Raw genomic sequence first — 13119 nt, 5'->3', positions numbered from 1 at the left:
GTGGAGGACATGCCCGATTAAGGAGATGATTTATTCTGAATCCAATGGGGAGCCTTCAGAAGTTCTTAAATCAAAGAGTGATGATCTGACTTGACAGCACATACAAGCAAGTCATACTGGCAAAAGGAAAGACTGGAACTGGGGAAATTAGATGTGAGATTTTTATAAACGTATACAAGTGGGTAGGTAGTAAGGGACCAAGGGAAAGGAGAGGAGGAACTTGTGAAACATTCAGAGAGAATTTTACAGGATTAAATATAGGGTGGGGTATAAAAGGAAAAAAATTCAAGATGACTGAGGTTTTGAATTTGAATGACTGTGGCTAATACCTTTTATGGAGAGAAGAAATGCAGGAAGAGGAACCAGTTTGCAGGGAAGGGTAAAATAAGAAAAGTAAATCTGACTGGGAAATGTCGAAGGCAGAGAGGAAGAAAGTAACAGCCTAGTGTTTGTGGCATGCTGACTATGTGTCTGCCCCAGCAGGGTCCCCTCCCACATGTTATCTCACCTCAGATTGGGTAGGAGGTGCCTGGGGGAACATCCGCGTAGAGATGTCTAGCCTGGTCTGTAGTTAGAGGTAAGGACTGTGGCTCTGGAGAAAGGTAACGCCCAGAAACAAAGATTTGGGTTTCCTCAGAACACAACTCTCCAGAGAAAGCAAGTTAAGTGAGAAGAGAAAAGAATGGAGAGCAGACTCAAGGATAATCCATAACATTTTTCTTAATTGAAAAGGAAATCTGCCTGTTTATGAACTCCAGTTCCTGGATTCGGGAGATCACGTTTAAGAGTGTCCTGGACATTGTCTCACGGGGTCAGCTCCATTTCCACCTTTATATATTCTCTTCTGAACCAAGTGGCCTATAAGACTGAAAACTGAGTTTTCCCAAACTGTATTGGCAGCTAGGTGTTGCCACTGGGAGGCATATGCATAAGATTAAAAGGGGGGAGGAGCCATTTATTTTGGTGGCGGGTCCAGTAGTTTCAGCAGCGTGTAGCTCAGGGCAGTGCCAGCGGGCATGTGGGCTCTAGGGCTTTGAGTGATGCCACCCTCCTCCTTTTGCTCCATTGGGCCTTATAACACTTTTGCAAACAATTTCCTGTGTTAAATCCTCTGCTGTTTAAAATATCTAGAGTGGGGGCTGGCCCCGTGGCTTAGCGGTTAAGTGCGCATGCTCCGCTGCTGGCGGCCCGGCTTCGATTTGGCGCGCACCCACACACTGCTTCTCTGGCCATGCTGAGGCCGCGTGCCACATACAGCAACTAGAAGGATGTGCAACTATGACATACAACTATCTACTGGGGCTTTGGGGAGAAAAAGGGAAAAAAAGGAGGAGGATTGGCGATAGATGTTAGCGCAGGGCTGGTCTTCCTCAGCAAAAAGAGGAGGATTGGCATGCATGTTAGCTCAGGGCTGATCTTCCTCACACACACAATAATAATAATAATAATAATAATAATAATAATAATAATAATAAAATACCTAGAGTGGTTTTGGTTGTAGAGACTGCCTGATACCTACCCTAGATATCACATACGGAAAATGTCAGGCTAGAAATGACCTAACGAATCTTTTAAAAACAGCTCTGTATGGAGGATAGGAGCAATAATATCAATTTTAAAAAGAAAAGCAATAAACCAAGGTAACCATATTCCATTTCCTTATAAGGATCATGAAACTCCAAGTTTATTCAATGAATGCCCTTCAGAACAAACTGATTTAATTGAGTTAAAATAATGAAATGAAAGGTTCCAGAAATCCATCTCAGTAAAGAAACATAGAAGGGAGCTGGGATGCACTCCAGGAAGACATCATTGCATTTCCCTGTCAAAGATCAGGCTCCAAACCAAGCTTCATGGTTCCCCAAGGGGCAATGACCAGTTTACCATAGAGTTAGACCACACATGACCAAAAGGTGAAACAGTAATTGAACATGAAATAGTTATTAATAAAAATCATTATCATAATGAAAATACACAACATATAGAGCATGAGCCATGTGTGTACACATACATACATACACACATACAAAGCACTTAACATATTTCACTTAATCCTCAAAATACCTTATGAGGCTGGTACAATTATTATCCCCACTTTATCCCCAGATGAAGAAACCCAAGCTTGGAGAAATTAAGTGATTTGCCCAATGTCACAGAGGTAGAAGGGGTAGAACATGAATAATTTGCAATTTTAGAGAATGTATACTTTCTAAAGAAAGAAGAAATATGGGGAAAAACAATGCCTGATTGACTGGGTAAATTAGCCTTAAATTACCATTAAGTCAAAACTAAGACATGCTACGTTACAATTTTGGGGTGTAAAGAAATTGTTTTTGAGGGAGCTATTCAAAGCTAGAATGCTGCGTGAATTATATAAAACACATAATATTGCCTCTAACCAAAAATGTCAGGAATCTGCTATTTTAGAATAATCTATGTTATTTCTTCTCCAATTGGCCTGGAACCACTCTCTATGGCAACATTTCAATGACAAAGAGATTGTTCCTGAATGTGGCTGGGGAAAAGCCATCATTGCAGGAGGAAGAGAAATATAGTGCTCTTTCCCTGAAGAATAAAAAACTACTAAAATCTTTCCAGGCAGCACTATCCATTATGTGAAGCACTGACAGGGAATATAAATGGAGTCTAGAGAGGAGAGGGGACTGAATTTAAGGTGACCTAATTCCTGTTAGTTTTATTGACTGAACACTGCCATACAGAGATTCAAAGTCGTTTTCACCCTCATTCATTTAGTGCATACAACTAGGTACAGATACATCCAAAAATAGGTATTTAAATGAGTGTGTGTTTTCATAGGTGAGAGAGTGGTTATCTCATCGGGATAAGAAGAGTTGAGTGAGGTGACAGGAAAATGGAAACTAGGTGGCAAAGAGGAAGCGAGTAATAAGAGAGAATCAGTGGCTATTCCAGGGGCATTGGGAAGCCAACATGACATTTATTTATGCAGCGTTTTTTAGTTTGCAAAAGACGTTAACGTGTATTTGATTCTGATTTATGTGCTATGTATCATGATTTTCTAAATATTACAGACAATGAAAGTGAGCTTCAAAGCAGCTAAATGACTTTCCCAGGGTCTCAGCGCTTTCGAGAGCTAAAGCTGGGGCTCCTGACCCCAGAGCTGGCATTTTTTGTCCTCTAAAGCCAAGTCTTTCCATGTAAATGAGGAATCTGAGGAAAAATCATGGTGGTTTTATGAAATTTGGGTTTAAAAAAATGTCAACACATCAGGATCTTTAAAAAGTACTCTAAATGTTTGGAATAAAAGCTCGATCATTAGAAATGGCCGTGTACCTTAATACCGAGAGCCCAGCTCCAATGTAATTTAGCAGTGGTTTTGATACTTCTTCTGCATCCATTCCAAACCAGCCAAATCTGGAAATTGAGAAAGTCACATCAAAGCAGATATTGTTGAAAATGTGTTCATCATAGTGGTTAAGGGCAGGAACTCAGGGTCAGATTCTTGGGTTCAAATCCTAGGTCCTTCACTTACTAACTGTGACTTGGATAAGTTAACTTTCTTCACTGGGCCTCAATTTCCCATGTTTAAAATGGGGATGATTACACCTACCTTACAGGTTTCTTATGAAGATTAAACGAGTTAGTATATGCAAAAGTACTTGTGAGTGTCCCTTTCTTATTAAGACTAAGGAAGAAGGAAGAAAAAAATAGACTAAGAAGCTAATTAAATGCTCAATTTCCATTCCTTGGCTTCCATTTTGTATAGTATTTGAAAGAGACTTTTAAATAACTGCTTAGTTAAAGATCCCTACTCTTTGACACCATCTTAAATTTCTTTTTTTTTTTTTTTCATGCCTTGATATTGTAGTGATCATTACCAGCAATCACTGTGAACCATCCAGGGGCAAGAGAAAAGGAGGCAAGGAGAAAAAGAAAAAGAAAATAGCCTTGTAGAAAGCAGGGCAGGAATGAGGAAACAACAGGAAGAAATGGATGGGAGGTTCGTTTTGTTATTACTAGGTTGGTGTAGTGCTTTAAGTGGGAAGAGGAGCCCAAAAAGTAGGGTAAGAGTAACATCCTCCCTTCCATGCCTTTGCCCAAACTCGACTTGAATGTTAATCTTAATGCTGATCAAGGGCAGTGCAGTCCAACAGAACTGTCTGTGATGAGGGGCTCTCCCACACCTGCACCGTACAGTAGTGTAACTTCTAGCCAGATATGGCTGTTGAGCACTTGATATATGGCCAGTGCCACTGTGGAACTGAATGTTTAATTTTATCAAATTTTAATTAATTTCAATTTAAACATAAATGGCCACATGTGGCTTGTGGCAACCCTATTGGAAGCCCAGCTCTAGAGCTGGGGTTGGTAAACTCTTCCTTAAAGGGCCAGAGAGTAAATATTTTAGGCTTTATTGGCCAGATGGTCTCTTGCCACTGCTCAACTCTGCCACTGAAATGTAAAAGCAGCCATACACAATACTTAAATGGATGAGTTGGCTGTGTTCCAATAACACTTCCTTTACAAAAATAGCTGGGAAGCTGGGCCATAGTTTGCTGACCCTGGCCCAGCCTCTAGAGGGAAGAATATGTGCTTCAGAACTAGAAGACCTGGATTTGAATCCTGACCTTCAGTATTAGCTCTGTGACCTTCAGCAAGTTACTCAATCTCTTTGTGTATCAGATCTCTTGTAAGATGGTGCTTGCCTCATATATTTGTGAAAATGAGATCAGAATGATGCATATAACACGTCCAGCAAATTGTCACATAATAGAAAAAGAAAATAAACATCAGTTCCCTTGCTCTCTCCCTACTTCCATTCCCTAGAGATAATTCTTTACTATATCTTGATCAAATATCTAGATCAGATATTATAACTTAGGGCAAATAATAATTAAAGGTAGCACATTTTATGCATGTCTTACCAGCTGTAATCTCTGTGAGGGTAAGAACCATATGTTATTCTTCTCAGCTAGCCCAATCCCTAGCACTTGCCTTACATAGAGTATGAGTGCAGAGAATCTTAGTTGAAATAGTTTGCTTTGTGTTACCTTGAGCTTGCCCAGCCAGTTAAGGCATTAAATGACCCCCAGATTAAGATTCCAAGGCCTAAACCAATGGTTTTGATAATTGTGACAGCAGCAATATTCCCTGTAGATGTAACATACAGAAGAAAGGTGTTATTTCCACTATAGAAAATACATTTATAAATTGAATTAATTTTTATTTTAACTTCAACTGAAGGTTATGGGATTTGGACAAATTTAGTAAAGCACAACTCCTCATTTTTTAAATAAAATAACCACATTTTTTGGCATTAAACTCATGATTACTATTGCCAAAAGCACTAGGCTTAGGGCAAAATCCTACAAAGGAAAATGTTGAGTTAGCTCCTTGCCTAAACACACTAATTCTCCTCATTCTTAACATAGGTCTCTGTTCTATGACTTTTTGCAGAAGCCATCAATGATAAAATTAGTAGTGACCATCTTCTTAGACTCGAACCAGGGCCAACCACTGGTAGAAGTTTCTGGCCTAATACCACCCCAGACTTTGCTCTTCCCTGCTCACTGACTTGTCTTCTAGAATCCCACATTCACGCTTTGTGCTCTTGAGGGTCACTCAGGGCAAAACCATGACTGCTTTTTTACAGTTCTTAGCTGCTTGGCAGTCTGGCCTCAATCTTGCAATCTCCTCTTGAAAGGTTTCTTCTCTTGGCTTCCGAGATGCCTCCATCTCCTGATTCCTTCCTGTTTCTCTCCCTTTTTTTTTTGGTGAGGAAGATTTGCCCTCACCCTGAGCTAACATCTGTGCCAGTCTTCCTCTATTTTGTATGTAGGACGCTGCCTCAGCATGGCTGACAAGTGGTGTAGGTCCACGCCCAGGATCCGAACCCACAAACCCCGGACCGCCAAAGTGGAGCGTGCGAAACTTAACCACTACACCATGGGTCCGGCCCCCCTCCTTTTTCTCTCTTTAGCTCTTTCTCTGGCTTGATCTTTCTCATTATACCTCTGGATTCAGGTGCCCCCTAAATATTTTCCCTAGAACACATTCCTTCTCTTGCTATATTTGTCTTTGGGTACTTGACTAATTTCATGATTTCATCTATCAACTAGAGACACATGCTCCCAGTGCTATAGCTCTAAGTTGCACCTTCTCCAGAGCTTTAGTGCTATGCTCCAAACTGCCAATAAGAGATCTCCAACCAGATGTCCCCCACTGTGGGAACATCGGGAACCTCAAACACGGAAAGTCCTAAGATGAACTTATCATTTTCCCTTACAAACACGTTCTTTTCTCTATTTTCCTCATACATATCAATGATACCACCACCACCCTCCTAATCACCTATGATGATAAAATCCCTATATCATCATTGGCTCCTCCCTTTCCTCTATTCCTCATATCCAATCAGTTATTATGACCCATAGCATCCTCACTCACAACATTTCTCAAATTAGACCCTTCCCCACTGACTCCCAGTGGAACTTGCTGGGTGAATATAAATGCTATATGGTGGTTATCAAGACCTGCAGGACCAATGGATGCTTTCTCTGTTCCCCTCTCCCTATTAGACATGATAAGCATAATCATACTAAGGTATAAGTGAGGCATAATAATTGAAATGTTAGTGGAAATTTAAAAGTTCACCCTTTTGTCCTCCAACTCATGAACTTCACTAAATCATTCAGTTCTGCAGAGATTCAAATTAAGTGGGTAACCAATAAATTTTTAACATTTTAAAATTTATCTGCTTTTAACCAAATTACCTCTAACTTGATATTTGGAATTCTCTTTGCTAAAGAGAAGAAAGCTCTCCTGGGGTGTATTTATATTAATAGAAGGAAAACATTCCTGACTGGCCAAGCAAAGGCATAAATTCTAGTTATATAATTTCAGGGATAAGGCAACAGACGGAAGATTTCTGTTTGCTTTTGTTTTCCTGCCAGTGCTTTTGAAATGATAATGTGTCTGTGTTTGCCTACTTTTAAGGACAAGTCCTAAAAATGCTATTAGTAGAAACTACTATTTAATAAATATTTTCTGAAAAATATGCTAGAGAAAGAAAGGCCAGAGCACTTTAATATATGAGTTATGCTTAAGCAGATAGAGAACAATTGAAACATTTTTGCTAAATTAATTTTTCTATCGGGAACTAAGATAGAAATGATTGAAAGGAAAGACTCAGGAAATGCACCAAAAACACTTACGGAGCATCTGAATGAAAGAAACTAAATTGTTAATTTCTAGTATCTATGACTAAGGATTATTCAGAATTGCTGTTTGTGCTATTTTCTTCTATTATGAACCAGAATTATTTTGATTAAAGTATTAAATGATAAAAGAGTAAATTATATCATACATTACCTGTTGCCCATATGCAGCCCCCAACCATTGCAAAAGGCCAAAACTTAGGGCAACGTAATAAAAGATTGACCACCAAGGCAACCAACCATATGGCAGCACAAAGTATCCACTGGAGAAACATTCCTGGAAATAAAAGAAATTGGTGTCAGTTGACTGACATCAGATTATACCAATTGAGTTGAGTAAATTAATGCTTAGGAATATCAATGAGAAATTATTATACGAATGGCCACAATTTATTGAATGCCTATATGCCAAGCACTTTGCACATTTAATGTAATTCTTACAAAATACTCTCCATCATAATTAATTCTACTTCAAAGATAGAGAAAATAAATCTGAGATGAAGCAACTTGTCCAAACAGCTAACAGTTTGTAGAACTGGAATTTAAACCCAAGTTGTTTGTCTCGAAAGCTTACTGTATACAGTACATTCCTATTTAACATCCTTTTTTTCATCTACTAGACAAATCAAGAATTTTCTACTAGAGTACTGGAAAGACCAAGTTTACATATTTTTATTCAGATGTCACACCTAGTGCCATCCAAAATACCAAAAATATGGTATTAAGAACTTCAAAAGAGCTCAACAGTGATTTAAACTTTTGAGGATCATTTATGCCACCTTTAGGATAAAAATAAAGTCATCTATGGCCACATGTAGACCGCATACAGTTAGAGCTGAATGCCCGTGATGAGCCAGACATTACAAACCTGAGGATTAGCCTTCTAGGTCAGGGCTACTTTCCTTTCTATGCTCTAGGTCAGGGCTTTCTATGCCATGTGCCAGTTATCTGAAGACCACATGGCGATGTGAGGTATACCTTACCTTTCTAAGCTTCTGCACCATCAAAGGTTTAGGGATTAAAAGGACAAAGAAAAAGTCAATAATGTAAGAAATACTACGGCAGTTATAACTCAATGTAGCACTTGTGACTCTAACTTGGGAAGATTTTTGCCTATTTCTATTCAATCTTGTGATGGAAGAGAGAAAAAAAAAATGGCTGTTAACCTGCAAGACAAAAAAAGTAGGATCACAGAGATGACAGGAAACTTCATTTTACAACTTCCTCATTTTACAAATGAGAAACTGAGAACAAAAGAGCTGGTAAGACTTGCCCAGGATCACACAGTTGTTGCGAAATACCTAAAAGCCAAGTCCTCGACCCCTTAATATGTTTTCTGTTCTTCTTTTAGTAGTTTCCATTCCTGTCCTAACTCCAAAGGAAAGGAGAAGAAAGGCTCTGGAGGAAAAAGATTTGTAATTCTATTGTCTAAGTCGTATCAAGACATAACGAATTGGGGTGACAACCCAACTTCTTCCCAAGAGGTGTTCACCACAAGGTCTCCAATTCCTTCTCCTGGCTCTAATATGAAATGCGGGTAGATACAAAAAAGAACTGTTGCTTCCCCTTCCCTAAAATTCACATTACAGTCAGGTCTACTATAATGTGACATGTGCATTCGTAAAAATCACTGTACTGTGCAAAATCACGCAACAAAACTGCAGAGCTTATGGGGAAAATGGGGCTAAGAGCACAACACAAAAACTTCATCAACAATGTATTAAAAAAAAACAGAAACCTAATAAAAATGGTAGTACGGTTTTACACCGGTTAAGTGGTTAAGAAATTCACAATTGCTACAATAAATATGGCACTTCAACTTGAAAAAGACCTGAAGTTTGCTTATGGAAGTGGGCATTGGAAGTGTTGCAGCTTCCAGTGTTACTGTGAAGTTGGTGGATGGAGGGTTCTAACAGCTGATGTGGATGGGTGTGGTGCTGAGCTGGTGGATGTTTAAAGGGGGGTGTGAGCACATTTTGTTTATTACTATGAACCTTTATCCATCTGGGTGCAGTTTCCTGTGTTCACCTAGTGTTTTGTCAGAGTCAACATTGCACATAAGCAAACACAAAATGAGTGTTATGCTCAAATTGTTCTCCATTATATCAATTCAGTTGGAAATTTCTGTTTTCAAAACAACTGTGATTAGAACTAACTTCCTTTTTTTGTAAATGTAACAGATATGGCTAAAAAGCTTTCCTGACAGTATCCATCCTAGTTTTACCATGAAACACAATCTTAAGGTTATCCTATACTGACTAACTCTTGGATAAACTGGCATGGCCATTATTAAATGATTTATTTTAAGCTCTATTCATTTGGCACCAGGTTCAACAAAATTTACTTTTGTAGCCATCATTACAAAAAAGACCAAAAAAGAGAACTTCATATTTAAAAATAATTTAAGGCTAGCAATGAAGGAAAAATAATTACCATCACCAGTATCATATTTTTTAAGTGGTACATAGTTTGAGCCAAACAAAAGTACGGCAACAGAAGAGGAGAGGAAGCCAATGGTTAAGTCTGTTCCATTATTGCTCATGGTTCCAGCACTGCCTGAGAGCAAGCTGGTTCACTTTAGACTTGATGTACTTTTCAGGAGCTTCTGAAATAAAAGAAATAAAAATGAAACTATTAAGAAGCTGTGAATCTGTGAAAAAATTGTGATTAATACATGATATTTATTGAGTTTTTCAAAAGTATGCTAAGATACCTTCTTCCAGACAAAGAGCTAGGACATTATGAAATTATGTATTATGTTTACACTCCATGTTCATTCATTCATTTTTTCATTTATTTTATCAACACTTTTTGATCACTAACCTACAATTAAAACAAACAAACTTTGTCTTAAGAGCTTGAAAAACTTACTTCTTCCAAGGTCTGGATACAATTTTTATTGTATTGTAAAAAAAATTCCCGTGTAGATGGACCAGTATAATAAAGAGACTTGTGGACTAGGCCTCTGTTGACTTCAATTGGTTGTCATGACACTCACATGAGAGAGTATGTGTGAGGACTTTCAGAACCATCAGTGCCTTACAAGTAAAAGGTGTTGTTATATTTCAGACATGAGCTTAAGGGCACATTTAGGTTGTATTGCTGCTACATACTTAGGATCCTCTAGAGGTGAAGGCACTTTTCCTCATCAGTAGTACCCCCACAGTGGGGATTAGTTTAAATAGTTCATGAAACCCTATACCTTTATGACTTCTTAAAAAACTGATCAGCTGGAAGAATCTCCTAAAGAGCTCTTCGAGAATGTCCTAAATCTATTCAAGATTTAGATTCTTGAAGAATCTCTTCAGGAATCTCCTGAACTATCAGATTAGCAGTGGTGTGTCACAATACTACCAGCCAGCCAGCAGAACAACGTAAGGCAGCCAGTCAGCTATCTGTGCAATCTGTAGCCACTAGCCACACATGGAGAACAAAATTTTCATTAAAATTAAGTAAAAGAAAAAAAAAATTCAGTTCCCCAGCTACACTAATCACATTTCAAATGCTCATTAGCCACATATAGGCAGTAGTTACCATACTGGACAGTGCAGATTATAGAACACTATCATCATTATAGAAAGTTCTATTGGACAACACTGCTAAGCTTATTAAAAAGTTCTGGTTTCCTTATCAAGAAATGGACCAATCTCACAAATAGTCAAGAACCAGACATTTTTCATAAGATAACATTTGGAAAAGGCTACTGAACACAATTCATCTTTTTAGCTGTACAAACTACATGAGAAAAAAATAACACAAAAGAGTTATTTGGTCACAGAGGTAACCAGAGTCTTCCCACAATACCATCCTGAATTCATATTTTGCACATTGACCTTTGGGTTCACTTCACCATCTAAGTCCTCTGGAATGGAATGGAGGATAATCCAGTTTTTAAATTTTTCTACAAATTTAATGCTATAGTGATAACTTCTTGTGGATATGTATTGAATAAAATACATCTGTAATCACCATTCCTTGTTATTTTATTTTACAATGATAAATACTTACTTTAAAGGTGTTTCATTTTTCCATGTATTGTTTTTAAGTGTGTTCTTGCAGAGAATGTTAAATATACAACTACCTACAATATATGTTCTCTGGCATTATTATGGATAATTTAACTGAAAACAGGAATAACTTCAAAATTGCTCAATAGATTTTAGTAAGGAAAATTATTTGTAATATGTGTGCTTTCATTAAAAAAATAAACAAGAAACTGCTGGTAAGACAACATCCTCCATGGGGATGTAGTTGAGGAAGAGACACTGAGGCATGTTTAAACACTGACACAGTAACAGTATTTCAATAAAAATAGTAACAGCTTTACTGTTAGGCTGAAAGAAGGTTTTAGCCTTGCAATGGTTCACAGGGTCAAGCAGGTGGATTGATGTTAAGACATTAGAGCCGCAATAAGTCACAAGGGCAGGAGGTCTCTGGGAAGGATATCATGAGACTAAAAAGACACATGGCTAGGTGTTAGCTAAGAAACCAATTTTTTTCTGTTTTAATTAAAATAAGCAAAGTGAAACAAAATCTTTATAAGCACATTGATAAGAGAATGCCTAACCTTCAACAGTGGCAAATTATTTTAGTGAAAAGACAGCTCTATTAAAGAATATTGACAGCCCTAAGCCTCTCAGATTTCACCCTATAGAAAGAATAATTTGGAGTGCTAATCAGAGTGTGTGAACTGCATTTTGACCGCTGAATGAACTTTAGTCAGTGTTAATTCACTTAAAAGTTGTTACCTGAAGATAAATGAAGTTTATTGTATACAGCTCTGGTACATTTCAGAAAGCATGTGATCTAATTTCTATGCAGACTGGCAATACTTACTGTCTTTAAGGAAGAATCTACCTCTTTCTAAATCAATGAAATTTTTGTGGAAAAGAAAATCAATATCGCTTTATCTAACACATTACTCCCAATTCTTTCTAGTGCAAACCTGTTGAGTTAAACGTGTCAAACTACTTTAAATACAAGTGGTTTCTTAACGTTTACTTTTGCGTCCACTGATATTCTATTAGTGTATACACATTCAATTTTATTTTAGTACTTTTGCTTCATTTATTAGTAAATATTTTTCCTCGAAATTTCTCCTAGCAATTTAAACTCCTATGGAGACTTTTTTTTTTTGTTAATATTTGGTATGTTCTGATCAATACTGCTCGTTCTACTTCAACTACGATTTCAGTTTTAGTTTCATGTTAATTTCCTCAAATTTCCTGGCGAGCTCTTCCAGTGTCTTGGCTAGAATTAGCAGTGCTTGAACATACTTATTCTGAGCCTGGATTTTGCTTTTTAACCATGAGCACATTTTGGAAAATCATGATGCTCCCCCGGAAAGCTACCTGGGTTTCCTTTGAGTTGCTGTACTCACTGCGCTGCGGGCTGGCGGCTGAACCTCCCTCCTGCTCAGCATCCGGGCGATCCGCCTCCACCGCGCCGTGCGGATTCGCGTCTGATTCCCCCTGCCGCCCGCGCTCCCTGGCAGATCTACTTCCTGCTGGGACAATTACCTATGCACCGAGCGGGAGGAGAAGGGAGGGCTGTTGTACCCATGACCCAGAGGCATCGTTCCTTGGCTCGTCTGGGCGGCCAGGCCAGCCTTTACCCCCTGGGGGCAATTACCTACATACCTGGCGGGAGGAGGAGGGAGGGCCCTAGCAAAGGAGACAAGGCGGCCTTGCCGAGGGCAGCAGGTTGAGAAACGCCTTCCTTCAGCTGTAGTGCGGGAGCCCCAGGTCGCGTGACATGTGCCTCCCATGAGGAGTCATCAGGCCCTTTGTCAACCAGCAAACCAGAAAGACTTTTGTGTATTTTAAGAGGTGATTGTTCAGGGAACTCTGAGCATGTCACACTCTCCAAACGTCACAGAGCTAAGTATTGTTTGTGCTGCTTATGGATAAAACAAAAGACTGAG

The 13119-nt window shown here is 38.7% G+C and overlaps 1 protein-coding gene across 3 annotated transcripts in view; it reads right to left on the bottom strand.

Annotated features, from left to right (window-relative positions):
* TMEM144 (transmembrane protein 144) overlaps positions 1-12714 on the bottom strand; it is a 34460-nt gene extending 21746 nt beyond the window's left edge. The window contains exons 1-5 of one of the 3 annotated variants that reach the window (XM_058550264.1): positions 12548-12714; positions 9630-9801; positions 7351-7473; positions 5031-5130; positions 3313-3393 (exon numbers count right to left, since the gene is read on the bottom strand). In XM_058550264.1, coding sequence (XP_058406247.1) covers positions 3313-3393; positions 5031-5130; positions 7351-7473; positions 9630-9738 — 413 coding nt within the window. In that variant the 5' untranslated portion in view covers positions 9739-9801; positions 12548-12714. Of the gene's footprint in view, positions 1-3312; positions 3394-5030; positions 5131-7350; positions 7474-9629; positions 9802-9909; positions 10000-12547 lie in introns of those variants that run through there. The other 2 variants (XM_058550265.1, XM_058550266.1) reach the window with 2 other exon arrangements.
* Positions 12715-13119: the final 405 nt, after the last annotated feature.

The sequence above is a fragment of the Diceros bicornis genome, chromosome 11 (assembly GCF_020826845.1).
Source record: "Diceros bicornis minor isolate mBicDic1 chromosome 11, mDicBic1.mat.cur, whole genome shotgun sequence".
Lineage (NCBI taxonomy): Eukaryota > Metazoa > Chordata > Mammalia > Perissodactyla > Rhinocerotidae > Diceros > Diceros bicornis.
This window is presented reverse-complemented; position numbering and strand designations above follow the sequence as displayed.